Genomic DNA, 14406 nt, shown 5'->3' with positions numbered 1-14406 from the left:
AACTATTTGCCTTGAAGGAAGCGAGAAATTTTCCATTTCGTTCTTAACTCCTCTTATTTCTGCTGGCCGTCAATCCACTCGAACCGCACTCCAGATCTGCATTACATTTCTGTCGCATTAATAAAGGCAGACATCATTATTTTAAAAATGCAGTCGTTGCATAACAATGGATCCGTATTATCAACATGCCTGAAATACTGTCCTGGGGCGTGAGCAGATTTTCGGGAATCCATAGCCTCACTTGGGCTTTTATTATACTTATTCGGGACCCTTTCTGGACTTAGTTGGTTTTCTTCATCGAGGAGCCTCCCTCACGTAAACCGTTGCGAAAACGACGCCGCAACTTCTTCAGGTACCGCATCCTTCCAGTTCCCTGGGCCTTGCGACCCTTGGCCTTGCGGGACCAGTTGAAGGACCGCGATTTGGCCGAGGGATAGCCGCACTGGGAGCACCTCGACTTCTGGAGATGATACGAAGAATTCCCGCACCGGCGACAGATGGTGTGCGTCTTGTTGTGGCGCTTGCCAAAGCTCGTAGTTCCCTTGGTCATCTTTCTTTAGTAGATTTCTCCAAAAATTAAATAAGTTAGTTGTTGGGACGTCTGATTCGGAAAATAATTACAAGCGAAAAGAAATATTTCTGGAGATGATAATTCAAGCTGAACAGGAGTTAGTTGGGTTCAAAAATAATCGATGCTTTCATCGATATTAGTGTTAAAAAGTTCCGATGCCTAGTATTAACGTTTAGGTAAGAATTACAACACTTACCGTTTTTAAAAAAGTAATTTTTCTTTTGTTTATAAACTTTTACTTTCGGAGTTCTAACTTTTCAATTTGCCTATACATGGGATCTTTTCCATGTTAATATACATTGTTATTTATATATTTAAAAAAAATTGTTTTCTGAATATTTTAAACAAGTTTACCGAAGTTGTAAAATGAATTAAAACAATAGTCTACCAAATAAAGCATGTTCTTTGGGAACAATAAAGTTCCAATGTTTTACCAAATAAAATATTTTTAAAATCTATTAATACCAATAACATAGATAGGAACAAATAGGTTCCACTAGACTCGTTTTCTGATGTTGCAAGTTATCTGTGCTATGGAATATTTACTTTACGTTGATATAGATGCAGATAACGTAACCTTTCCAAGATCGATTTTCAGATTGCATTTAGCTTTCCTAACCTAATCTTCAGCAATCCGAAATGGCACTATCACGTGCGTGACATTTGCCAATTGCTGCGAAATTGCGCGAAAATTATATCAATCTCGTGGCGTAATCATTGAAAACTTATCAATTTTCCCCATCCCATTTTCCCAGCCAGACGATTTCGCTGAGACGGAGTCGCACTCGCAAGGACCTTGGAAAAATGAACGAAAATCAAATATTTATGATATGTTTGAGCAACATTTTGCGGCAAAAGTAAACTACAAATTTTTACTGTTCGGCTGCATTTTTTCGTTTGCCTTGGCGTTTGGATTTATGTGCGTGGCGTTTAAAAATTCAATTTAATTCTCATTTTTGTTGGACCTTCGCTGCGCTGCTGTGGGATATCCTATGAATTTTTGAGGCACTCTGCCGCCTTGCTTCTTTGCATATCGAGTAAGTTATGATTCGGCGGGAATTGTGTTAGCTGTGGCGAGATACAGATTTCTCATGGTCCTCATAAAGAGTTTTTCTTGTTGCTGCAACCTAGATTAGGGTATTTCAAAAAAAGTATATTTTATATCTTCCTGGGATAAGATATAAGGATTAAAGACCAAATAAAAGTGACCGGTATCAGCATGATTATAGATTTTTATTACATTTTTGACAATATTATGACATTATATATATTTCTCCAATAAAGATATCTAAAATACAAATATTTTTAAGTTTTTGAAAAACACTTGGTAAGGAAATGTATATGAATCTTAATTTTAAAGTGATGCTAACTAAACTTTGGAAATCTAACTTCTTTCGAAAAAGGTAAACTTTTCGGCAAGAGAAATGTGCTAACTGAATATTGGACATCAGACATCAGACATCATGACCAACTTCATGCCAAATGGAGAGGTTCAGAGACCTCAACTCAGCATCATACATCTCCGTTTCCCTTCGGATAAGTTCGATCATCTGCATACGCCTCACCTTTCCGAGAACCTTCTGCATGCATCTCAGTTCCTGAGTAATCGGTGCTATAACCGAGTCAATGGGACTGCTCTTTCCGCCACATTGGCAATCGAGTTTTGATGCGAGTCTACAAAAAAGCATTTATTAACATAATAATAACAATAAATGTTGAAGAACTTACATGTGCGACATTATGGTTTTGGGTTTGGGTTATATTTGTAGTGATAGTTTTTTCAATGTTTACTAGAGGTATATATTTAGGTATTTGTTTTATTAGGTTTTGAAATACCCTACTCGATAACGGTGCTCTCCTCTACTTTCTACATTTTCTTAGCTCTTTCATTTAGAGCTACGGAAGATATAAATATGTTATTAAAATTTCTGTCTAAAAGGAAGCCCTAGTTGGGCTTTATAAAATCAAATCAAAGATTTCCGCAGATTAAGTAATTTATAATATTATTATCTCAATGACATGTGTAATTCCATAGCTCAGAGAGGTACCTACATATAAATAGACTTCTGTGTGATGCTTTGACAATCGATAAACCCTATTCATGTTAAAAAATGTTGCATTGTTAGCCCAGCCAAGTCGATCCAAGTGCCGGATTGAGTGTCCCAGGATAACGACGGGGAGAAGTCGCAGCTCGGTGGCAATGCATTATGCTAAAATGTCTCCGGTTCCATCCGTTCGATTGGCTGCCTGTCCGTCCGGCAGTATCCTGCTACCCTGCTCCTCCGATTCCGATGCCAATTCCCATTCCTATAGCGATTCCGATGCCGATTCTCCGGATGGTGGTGGTGCAATGTCGTGGCCTGTTGTTGGATGTCGGTGCGGGATTAAAGTGCGACTTATGCTAAGCGAACTGATGGCGAGGGGCAAATTGAATGGAAGCTCGTTTATATTGCTCGAATTGCGGCAAAGTATTGATGCTGTCGCTGGATTTGTCACTGTCGCCGGGAGTTTCCCACTTTCCCGGCCTCCATCCTCACAGCTACCCAGCTTCCGAAGACAGGACAAAGTTTATAAATGCCTGGCAACTTACACTACAAAGGAATCCCGGCCAGGCAATTTCCATTACCAACTGGCACATTCCTCTGGCAGAGCACTCAATAGTTTATTGATGGTCTACACATTCTGAGTTAAAGCAGAAAAGTGTCATTATTATCTATATAAATATTAAACTTAAACTCAATGTTACCCAATCCAGATACCACTATCACTAGTTATACTATCACTATTATATTGTTTTCAAAACTTTTATTTCTAAAAGTTTTTCATAATTCAGATCGGTTGTGTTGTAGTTCCCATTGGACTAGAATAATAGAATGAGTAATAACTGAGTTGAGCATGGCCATCAATTGTGCTCGTTCTACTTTAAAAAGTCCCAGGACGTAGAATTCATAGGGGCCCCGGACCAACTGCAGCTGAAAGTTTTCAAACTGAAAATAAGAAAATATAATGAAGCAAACAATTGTGAAGAAAGTATCCTGTACCTACAGCTGTCTCCAGTCGTTTATTCAATTCCTGGGTGAATAAAGTCCGATCCGCCAATAATCGGATTAACTCATCTTGCTGATCGCGAATATGAAATCCAATATTTATGGATATCCAATTATCCGCGTAAAAAAATGCCGTGGAAAAAAAATCAGCAGAAGTCCCCAAAATGAAGAACCAAATCCAGTTGTGTTGTACAAAATCGAACAGAAGGTAAAGTATATCGAGCCCATGGTGGATAGATAGTAAACCAAGCTCATGCTAAAGCTCTGTATTTGAAAAACCTCCGACATTTCGCCTATTGTATCCTGCAAAGTAGAATATCTTTCAGCTAAATGATCGAGCTGATCTGCCAAGGAGCAACATTTTATAGAAAAAACACCTCCTCGTCGATTACGAATGGAGCAAATTGTTTCAGCTTCACGAATTAAGATACGAAGATCATGTTGAAGAATTTTATAGAGCCCAAGAATTTGCAGCACTGCCAAATAATATTGAACTACGATCATATTGAATAAGGTGGTAAATGTGGTCCATATAAATATGTTAACAGCTAGGTCGAAATGATATTTTTTTCGTTGAGCACTTAGATCCAAAACGGTGTGGAAAGAGTCCGATAGAACAACAATCACAAATTTTAAAATAATGCTGCGACGGTACTTATGAACCACCTGGGGTCTTTCGGCGACCATTTGAACTATTTTATTCCATAGTCTAAGGATCCTGCAACGCTTTTACCATCTGGTGATCAGAGAGATCGTAACTGCCATATTCCGTACTAGCGTCATTAGCAAAAAGAAGTACTCATGCAGGTATCGAGCTTTGGTTAGGTCCGATATAAGGGACTTATTGGTGAAACTGCGCAAACATATAAGAGTCATTAGAACCAAATTGTGGGCCACCGCATATATTGTGACTCGTCGAGAGGAACTGGCCTTTCCCGTCGACCAATTCACATCAAAGTTGAGCACTCCCACCGCAAGACCATACCAATAAGCCAAGCGAAGAATCACCCTCACGAAGTCAACCATGATTCACTATCAACTCTAACTGGGTGATGAGCACAACACGTTTGCAATTCAATCAATATGATTAGACCTATGGGAAGGCTAATTATTTAGTGATTGATAGCATTAAAAAAGAAGAAAATCGACTCCCCGACTATTAAATACCACTCCCGTGTTTGTGTTTCTCTGCAATTTTTATATTTTATATTACATACTAAAAAGATGCCTATTATGACTATAACGAAAGGAAAATAAGTTAAAAGCTATCTAAAATATTTAAAAACAAATTAATTTTTAACAATTTTGTAAAAAAAAGATTATATAACACCTATCTAGTCAAATTAATAGGTATCAATACATTTTATTTAAAAATCAACTATAAACATCATTTGTTGATAAATATTTTTAAAAATTTTCCATACCATATTGGAGTAGAATTATTATGTGGTTTAAAAAAGTGTCAAGTACGGCAAATGATGAAAATCTGTCATTTTTATGTAAGCCAAGATATCGAATCTCTAATGGATTTTGGGCCAGGTTCAGCGTGAAGGTATCTATCTGGAAGAAAAAACATCACATAAAAATTCAGAACCCAGTTTCTATTAAATTCTGCACTTCGGTTGGGTTTCAGGGATCGGGCTTCGGTTAGAAGCGCTTTCAAATCCCTATTCAGAAGAAAGTAGCGGCCTCTTAGACTCGCCAAAGCCACATAATATTGCGTAGTAATCCCATTCAATACAACTGTTATGTTTAAAAAGTTCCAATAGCGTATACATAAGGGTATACTGAGCCGATTTCGCAGTGTATAAAGGGTAGCTAAAACTTGAAGTATCTCCGATATTTTGACACGTAAGTACGATGTATAGATTCCCCACCAAGTTTAAATAGTAAATGGTCATCATGCACATCATCTGAACTTGGTAGGTCCTTAAAAGCCGTTCGACGAGCCCTTGTGCCTCACATTGGGATCGGGCTATTTTTTCCAATCGATCGGCAAGGCAGCAACAAGTGGTCTTAAATTCTGCACTTCGGTTGGGTTTCAGGGATCGGGCTTCGGTTAGAAGCGCTTTCAAATCCCTATTCAGAAGAAAGTAGCGGCCTCTTAGACTCGCCAAAGCCACATAATATTGCGTAGTAATCCCATTCAATACAACTGTTATGTTTAAAAAGTTCCAATAGCGTATACATAAGGGTATACTGAGCCGATTTCGCAGTGTATAAAGGGTAGCTAAAACTTGAAGTATCTCCGATATTTTGACACGTAAGCACTTGCTAACGATGTTTCTTCGGCAATGCTGGACTGTCTCAGGATTATGTTGATAAAGTCGGCGAAACGAGTTGTAGAGTCGTATGAAAGTCCTTCGTTGAGTCCAACCGTTGAGCAAGGCCAAGAGGACACAAATTATTCGAGTGCATTCTGTGACCAGAAACACGTAATCTGTGAGAGCCTTAGCATTTCTTATTGCAGTGGTGAAGAAATCTGTATACAGCATCTGATAGGTAAGTGAGATGATCGTGAGTATTTGCAAGCAGGCTGCACATATTGTGGCACTTTTAGTAACTTTTATTCGACCCGTTTTGAAATCGATCTCGAAGTAAGACGACTGGTTAAATATATAGAGAACAAGCTCCATTTGACTAGGCTAACCATTGTGAAACTGAAATTCGCTGACTCTGAGGTTACGAAGTGTCTGACCGACTATTTTATTTTAGGTATGATATCTGTTCATCTGGAATCACCTGAAATATTGGCATTGCAATGAGCCAAATTCGTCAAAACATGACGTCCTTCATACTGCTTCAAATCTTGATTTTAAACTAATTTAACTAAAAGTAGTTTGTGGGATTATAAGAAAATAGTGGAGTGTACATTTCCGTATCGATTTTAAAATACATTTATATATATATTATAGCCCGAATAAGCAAATATTTAGTTAATGCAAAACAGTCCAATAACAATATTATCTTATGTATATCGAATTTTAAATATTTTCCATATCATATTGGATTAACATAATTATGTGGCTGTGGTTAAGCATGGCAAACGCTGCAAATCGATCAATTTCAAAAAGCCCAAGGAATCGAAACTTTAGTGGATTTCGGGCCAGGCTTAAAGTGAAGCTGTCGATCTGGAAAAATGTTTGTGGGCATAAAAATTAAATTAAATTTTGTTTAGACTTACAACTGCCTGTAATCTCTTATCCAAACCTCTCTGAAAAGAAGTGTGTTCACTTAGCAGTTGGGCCATCTCTTCATGGGCATTCAGCAGGCCAAATATATTGAATGCGTTTACCCAGTAATTCACAAGGTAAGAAACCGTAAGAGCAGTGTAAATAACTATGACGAAAACGTGGAAACTCTCTGGTAGACCTTCGCTTTTAAAATTGCTGAACGTAAAATATGAGCTCCCAACCAAGTTTGAATAATATGTGATGATCAAGCAGACAACCTGAACTTGATAGGTTCTTGACAATCTTTCGGTGAGAGCTTGTAACTCAAACTGAGAATGAGCTTTTTTTTCCAAACGATCGGCAAGACGACAACAAGTTTTTACAAACACTTTCCTTTTATTAGAATTTAGGGATTGTGCTTCGGCTACAATCGCCTGTAACTCCTCATTGAGAAGGTTGTAGCATCCTCGAATGATTGATATGGCAATGAAATACTGCATTATGATCACATTTAGTAGGGGTGACAGGCAGATATAGCCCCATATGCCAAGAGTTACAGAAATACGCCAGAGCAAAACTAGCTTATAACGATGCTCTGGATGTATGGGGTTATTTTCGGACTGAACTGCCGACGGATCGAGTTGGACAGCTGCATAAATGTTCGACGTTTGGACCATCGACTGACTAAAGCTAGGAAAACGGAAATTAGGCGAAGCCCTGCCAAAACCATGACCACGTATTCCTGAAGAGAGTTCGGGATATTCCATATTTTGACCACTGCCTGTGCGTTAATCAGAAAGTGAGTCAGCATGAAGATTATTGCAAAGTGCGAGCAAGCTGCACATACTGTAGCTCTTTTAGTAACTTTTATTTGACCCGTTTTAAAATCGACCTCGAAGTTTAAAACGCCTGTAAGGCGACCGGTATAATACGTTATGAACAGACACCATTTTACCAAGTCAACCATTGTGATATACTGGACATTGCTTTGGGACAGTTTCCAGTTGGTAAGCCAGGGTCTTGACATATGTGACTGATTGCCTGTAGAGTTGTAATCAGCTCATTTATTGACCACGTGATGATAAAGCAATGGCGGATTCAGGATTGGATAGTTGCAAACGGTTGAAATATATACATAGGTTTACTAAAGTGTAACTGCTTCGGAGGGTTTCAAGGGTATTACAATACAACTTTTGCTTGGCGAAATTAGCTTTAGTTTCCATGTAGGGGTTTGCATATATACATATGTAGTCGTTATCAGCATCATGTTATACATTTTTATTTTCGACGCTTAAATTTACACGTATGTTTTTTAGAAATGTTCTACATCATATTGGATCAACAGTAAGTAATGCGTTAATATGGAGTTGCCCAGAGCAAACGATGAAACACGATCGATTTGGAATAGGCCAAAAAATCTTAATTTTAGTGTTTATGTTAAGCGAATTGAGCCAACAATCGAGATAATAAAAAACAAAATAGGCAATGCTGCAAATTGTAACGATCAAAGGCGAATTATCCCATAGACCTTGTATTTGGTGATAATATGTAACCACTTGCCACCAAATTCAGGTAGTAACCGATTACCAAGCAGACGACCTGGCCCTGATATGCTTCCGATAACTGCTCGATAAGCTTTTGTAAGCCCGATTGGCTGAGAGCGATTTCTTCCAGTCGATCGGCCAGGCAACAACATCTGTTCACAAAAACTCCACTTCGGTTGGGATTCAGCGATCGGGTTTCGGCAACAATTGTACGTAAATCCCTATTCAGAAGGGTATAGCGTCCTCGAATACTCGCCATGGCTATAAAATACTGCATGATGATCACATTTATTACGGCCGTCAAGCTCAATACTGCCCAAAGGCGAAGACCAGTGGCAAAGTTTATCTTATTTCGTATTAGAACAAAGGTGACTATAACTTGAAAAATCTCCGCCATGGTCACGCAACAGAATTTGCTAAGGATGCTCCTTTGGCAACACTGTAGTATCTCTGGATTTTTCTTATAGAGTATCCAAAACGATTTTAACATTCGCATAAATGTCCGACGTTGAGTCCAACGACTGACTAAAGCCAGGAAAACACAAATCAATCGAAAGCCCGCTATGACCATGAACACGTATTCGTGAAGGGAATTTGCATATTTCCACATGGTGGTCACAGTGTGCGTTCTTAATGTGTGGTAAATCAGTAATGTGAACATGAGAAAAGGCTGAAAATATTGTAGATCTCTTGGTCGCTACCATTTGACCCGTCTTAAAATCGGCCTCGAAGTTTAGTACACCGGAAAAACGTCCATTCCAGTAGCAGCTTTTCAAGCACCATTTCACTAGGACATGCATTGCGGTATACTGATGCATATACTGAAACTTTATTCAAAATAAGTCGCATTTGATTACCAAGTTTCGATGTTTTTACACTCAGAAAACTGGAATGTTAAGACAAAATTAAAGTAATATTCAATGCTTATTGATTATGAATTATTAAAAATATATTGCCTGGCTTGATTTAATTTGAAAGATATGAAGTAAGGCATATTTAAATTAAACATTTTACCTAATTAGGAAAAAAGTTTTTATTTAAAACTAAGTTCAAAATCTATAAATTTTTAAAATTAAAATTTACGAAGTGAAATATGTTCATTTTTAACTTTTTTTTATTTTAGTGTAATGTTCTAATGTGTGGGGATAATTAGTTGGGGTTCCGGGCGTTATCGTTTCATCTTGATTCAGCTAAAGTAATAACTGTATTAAATCGATGGGTCCTCTAAACAGTGACAGCGGCCGCCTTTCTCTTCATTTGAGGTAATATATATTAATAAAGGTTCGATCTAAATCAATTAATTACCAATTTCTTAAATAGCGAAACAATTTTGTTGGGACTGTATTCCTAACTTTGCACGATTTTACAAACAGACACATTTGTTTGAAATGATTTTATGTGGCTTTTAGTGCAGATTATAATAACTTTAAAAACAAATTCGATATAGAGGTTGTCGTGCATTTTGGGAAATATTCCGTATATATCCTTTCAGTTATAACACTCTCATTCTTAAGTTTTTTACCAAAGCTGCAAGTGGGTACAGCTTATAACCTTGATAACCTCTAGTTTAAATAACGTCCTTCATCACATTGTATCAATAGAATTGAATGTGTTAATAATGAGTTCGCCAAAGCAAATGCTGCCATACGATCGATTTTAAATAAACCAAAGACAGAAAGCTTTAATGGATTTCGGGCAAGGTTCAGGACAAAGCTCTCCAGCTAAAAATATATTATTATTATTTTAATGTTTTATGCAGAATAATCGAACTACTCACAACTGTCTCCAATCTTTGATCCAAGCCCGGTTAAAGGAGGGTCCGTTGATTCAATATTTTAAACATCTCATAATGGCTGTCGATAAGGTAAAAAATATTAAACAAGTTGAGCCAGCAGTCCATACAATGAAATATTAAGTGTATTGTGGCACCAACTATAATAATTCCTGGCCAGGTCGCTGTTATCAATTTATATTTTTTTGTAGTGAACATGAAGTAAAAAATTCCCGCGAAGTTTAGATGGTAAGTGATGACCATGCAGATAATCTGAACTCGATAGATCCTGGATAAACATTCAGTGAGCTTTTGTAAATGTGATTGGGCTCGAGCCATTTCATCCAATATATCAGCCAGTTGACAACATTTGGTCATAAAGACTCCACTTTTGTTGGGTATTGGAGATTGAATTTCGGATAAAATCAATCGGAGCTTCTTATTCAACAGGGTATAGCTTCCCCGTAGTATTGCTATGGCTGCAAAATACTGGCTTATAATAACGTTGATTGTAGACGTCAAGCATAAAACGCACCAAATGCTTAATGCACGGCCAAAACTTAGTCGATTTACAGTTAGTAATAAGATTACTATAACCTGCAGTAATTCGGACATTATTGCACAAAAGCACTTGCTTACGATGCTTCTACGGCTGTATCGAATTATTTCCGGATTTTTTGTATAGAGACGGTTGATCGAGTTAAATAGTTTCATATATGTCGGTCGTTCAAGCCATCGACAAGCTAACGATATCAAAACACCAATTATTCGAACGTTCGCTATAATATTCAACACAATTTCCTGAAGAGAGTTTGCTTTAAACAATTCTTGAGTTACAAATCGAGTTCTATTTATCAGAAACCACATAAGAAAAATTAGAAGTAGGAGGGAAATGGCTGCAGATATTGTAGCTCGTTTGGTAACCAGACTTCGTCCTGTTTTCAAATGGATTTCAAAGTTGAGCACTCCAGAGAAACGTCCCAAGTAATATGATATGAACAGACAGTGTTTTACCAGGTCAACCATTGCGACTTCGTCCTGATCTCAAATCGATTTCAAAGTTCAGCACTCCAGAGAAACGTCCCAAATAATATGATATGAATTGACAGTGTTTTACCAGGTCAACCATTGCGATATACTGAACAGCAGTGATGGTAGCCTAAAAGATATTATGGGTTTCTGATATAGTTGACCCTAATGTGCTGATATATTACATAGATAATTTAGATTTATCAGTAATATCATTGAATGATATGATGACTCTAATGACCCGCGAGGTATACAGACACCATTTGTGTTATTTTAAAGTCCCACAGAGACTGTGTAATATCGAAGTACCTTATAGAATTTCTTAATGTCTAAAATTTGGGTTTTAGTATTAAGTAAATACTTCAATCGACAATTTTCAAGAGCTTTCTTTTCTTAGGAAAACCTTTTATGGTGCGAAATGACTGTTGAATGTTATAGAACCTAGCTTATAATAATATTTGAACATAAAGATGCTTTACTCAATGTATAAATTTTATTCAAAAATTCTGCATGTCATATTGAATGAGAAATATAGAGTTGTTTATCATAGAGTTACACCAAGAAAAACAAGTGGATCGGTCAGCCTCAAAAAATCCGAAGTACCGAAGCTTAAATGGACTGCGCGCCAGGTTGAGTTCGAAACTTTCAAACTGCCAATCAATAAGGAGAGTTTAGGAAGTAATTTACAAAGATCAGATGAAAACACTTACGGTTTTCTCCAAACGATTGTCCAAACCTGGGGAAAATAAAGTTCGCTGTTCCATCAGCTTTACCAATTCAGCATGGACGTCCAACAGATGAAAAGAATTGTTCATAGTTACCCAGTTATCGAGGAAGAAAAACAAAAAATATAGAGCTCCTAAGAGAAGTACGATTGGAGGCCAGTCCTCGATCAAGTTTTTATACTTTCCAACACTTAACATCATGTAGAAGCTTCCCACTGCGTTCAGATAGTAGGTAACGGCCATGCAGAGAAGCTGTAGCTCATAGGTGTTGGAAAGGCGATTTGTTAGATCCTGAAGCTCCGATTGTGTTTGAGCGATCTTATCCAAACGGTCGGCTAGACAGCAACATTTTGTCATAAGGACCCCACGTCGGTTGGGAATTAGTGACTTAGCTTCGGTTAAAATGGCCTCTAGTTCCTTATTCAGGAGCATATAGCGCCCACGTATATTGGCAATTGCAATATAATACTGGGTTATGATCACATTTATAATGGCTGTTAAGGTTATGATTGACCAGACCCCCAGAGCCATAATGATGGTAAGGTATTTTTGCGACAGTATTAGTCCCATTGACAGCTGCATGGTTTCCGTAGCTGTAGGGCAGAGGCATTTAGTAATGATTCCTCTACGACAGTATTGGATAACCTCCGGATTATTTCGAAAAAGACGACGAAACGAGTTGTACAATCGTATAAACCTCTGACGCACAAACCACCGACTTATCAAGGCCAGTAATGAACATAGGATCCGAAACACAGCCATAGTCATAAACACGCTCCTATGAAGCAAATTGGTCTTCGCCCACATAGTAGTCAAAGACCTCGTTGTATATGTGTGATGAATCCATAAGGTGAAGAAAAATATTTGGGCACTTGCTGCATAAATGGTGGCCCATTTGGTGATACGGGTTCTACCCGTTTTCAAGTCAAGTCACGTACAGACACCATTTGACCAAGTCAACCATCGTGGAACACTAAGTTTACTTTTTTAAATTACCTCGTTTTCCTTGATGCATTAGCCGAAGCGTTGACAGTAGAATCATTTAATCTGCAATCGATTAATTTACTGAGTGGGCAGCTAAGTGGGGTCAAAGCGTTTTATAGAGGGTACATTATAATGATACTACATGGTGTTGTAATGTCCATACAGAGTATTTCAAGGGACTCTGATACATCGGAAAACCTAATAACTAAAATTATGGTTTCGAGCAATTTATTTAATAGATGGTTTAAAGACCTATCTTTTCTACTAGAACGTAAACCATATGTAATCACTTCGATCTCATGAACATTTATAATTACAAGTACTCCGATCATATGTGATAAGGTATATTTTACTCTTCGACCTTAAGCGAACGAATTGACCTCATTTAAATGAATAAAAATAATTAACTCAAGAGAATTGTGTTGGAATTTATAGATTACTTAGAATTACCCTTATTTTTGGCAGACCCACCAATAGAGTAATATATTCGCAATCTTTTTTTGTCACTCCTTATCTCCGTCAACAGGCAACCCCGTGACCTACCCACTGGACAGGGATCTGGGCAAAGTGTTAAGCATCTTGCACTGCATTCTTGTTTGCAGTGAAATTCCGCAGCTCATGGCTTGACAAACATGGCCCTGTTTCGAGAGGACAAAGATGGTGATGGTGGAGATGATGCTGATGTGGCAGAGGCGCACTGTCATGCCCGCAGAATGTTTGCTCAACACTTATTTTTAGTGAAAGGTTCGGAACAGTGTGCGAAGAAAGGAGGTCTAGGTATAAGCCCGTACATACACTCAAAAAAGTATTCGCTCTGAATTTTTAAAAATAATTTGAATTTAAATAAGGTAAAATCACTAAATTAAAGCATTTCATATAAAACTAAAGAAAAGTCGTAATAGAATCATTTCTAAAATTTAAGACAAACCACTTGTTCATAATCACAATTGTCTTGATCATAATCTATGTTTATCGTTGTACATTTTTATGTACATTTCACAAATGTGGTAACAAAGCTCAATAAATTCTTTAGTATTCATCGCTTTTTCAATTATCCGTTTTCTTTTTCGAGTGCAACTGCAGTTGAAACTGAAACTTCGACGTTCTCAAGTGCATATTAAACAGCGGAGGACCCTCGGGTTGTCATCTGTGGCTGATGCCGTCGAATGTCTCGAGAGTTTTGTTAGCGGTTCCTGGGATACTACATTGCTGTATCACATCCAAAATGCAAGTTCCGCTTACAAAAATGCATGTCATGGTCGAGAAGGGAATGAATTTTTACAGTTTTGCATTTGTCATCCTGTCAAATACCATGTTTGATAACTAAAAAACAAGGAAGAACGCTATAGTCGAGTACCTCGACTATCAGATACCCGTTACTCAGCTATATGGAGATATGCAAGCAGCAAAGAGAGATTAAAATGCGCCACCTACCGGCGGTATACAGATTTAAGCGTTTTGGGCGTTAGAGTGGGCGTGGAAAATTTTTTTTGGACCAATCGATAGGTATTGACGAGACCAATACATTTCAGTTAAAATTTTTTATCTAGCATGAAAATTGT

General features: G+C 37.6%; 2 protein-coding genes and 2 pseudogenes across 2 annotated transcripts; all 4 read right to left on the bottom strand.

Annotated features, from left to right (window-relative positions):
- Positions 1 to 223: 223 nt before the first annotated feature.
- On the bottom strand, positions 224 to 651 carry LOC139353906 (large ribosomal subunit protein L37-2). The gene has a single exon (XM_070998119.1). The coding sequence runs from the start codon at positions 548 to 550 to the stop codon at positions 281 to 283; it is 270 nt and encodes an 89-aa protein (XP_070854220.1). The 5' UTR covers positions 551 to 651; the 3' UTR covers positions 224 to 280.
- A 1159-nt stretch (positions 652 to 1810) lies between these two features.
- LOC139353965 (uncharacterized) lies at positions 1811 to 2418 on the bottom strand. Its single transcript, XM_070998157.1, has 2 exons — positions 2300 to 2418; positions 1811 to 2245 (listed from the first exon to the last, which is right to left on the bottom strand). The coding sequence occupies exons 1-2, from the start codon at positions 2308 to 2310 to the stop codon at positions 2026 to 2028; spliced, it is 231 nt and encodes a 76-aa protein (XP_070854258.1). The 5' UTR covers positions 2311 to 2418; the 3' UTR covers positions 1811 to 2025.
- Positions 2419 to 3356: 938 nt separating this feature from the next.
- On the bottom strand, positions 3357 to 4644 carry LOC139353957 (putative gustatory receptor 59c; annotated as a pseudogene).
- Positions 4645 to 8103: 3459 nt separating this feature from the next.
- Positions 8104 to 9135, bottom strand: LOC139353885 (putative gustatory receptor 59d; annotated as a pseudogene).
- Positions 9136 to 14406: the final 5271 nt, after the last annotated feature.

Source organism: Drosophila suzukii, assembly GCF_043229965.1.
Source record: "Drosophila suzukii chromosome Y unlocalized genomic scaffold, CBGP_Dsuzu_IsoJpt1.0 scf_Y1, whole genome shotgun sequence".
Lineage (NCBI taxonomy): Eukaryota > Metazoa > Arthropoda > Insecta > Diptera > Drosophilidae > Drosophila > Drosophila suzukii.
The sequence above is the reverse complement of the archived record's forward strand: the minus strand, read 5'-3'. Positions and strand labels throughout refer to the sequence as shown.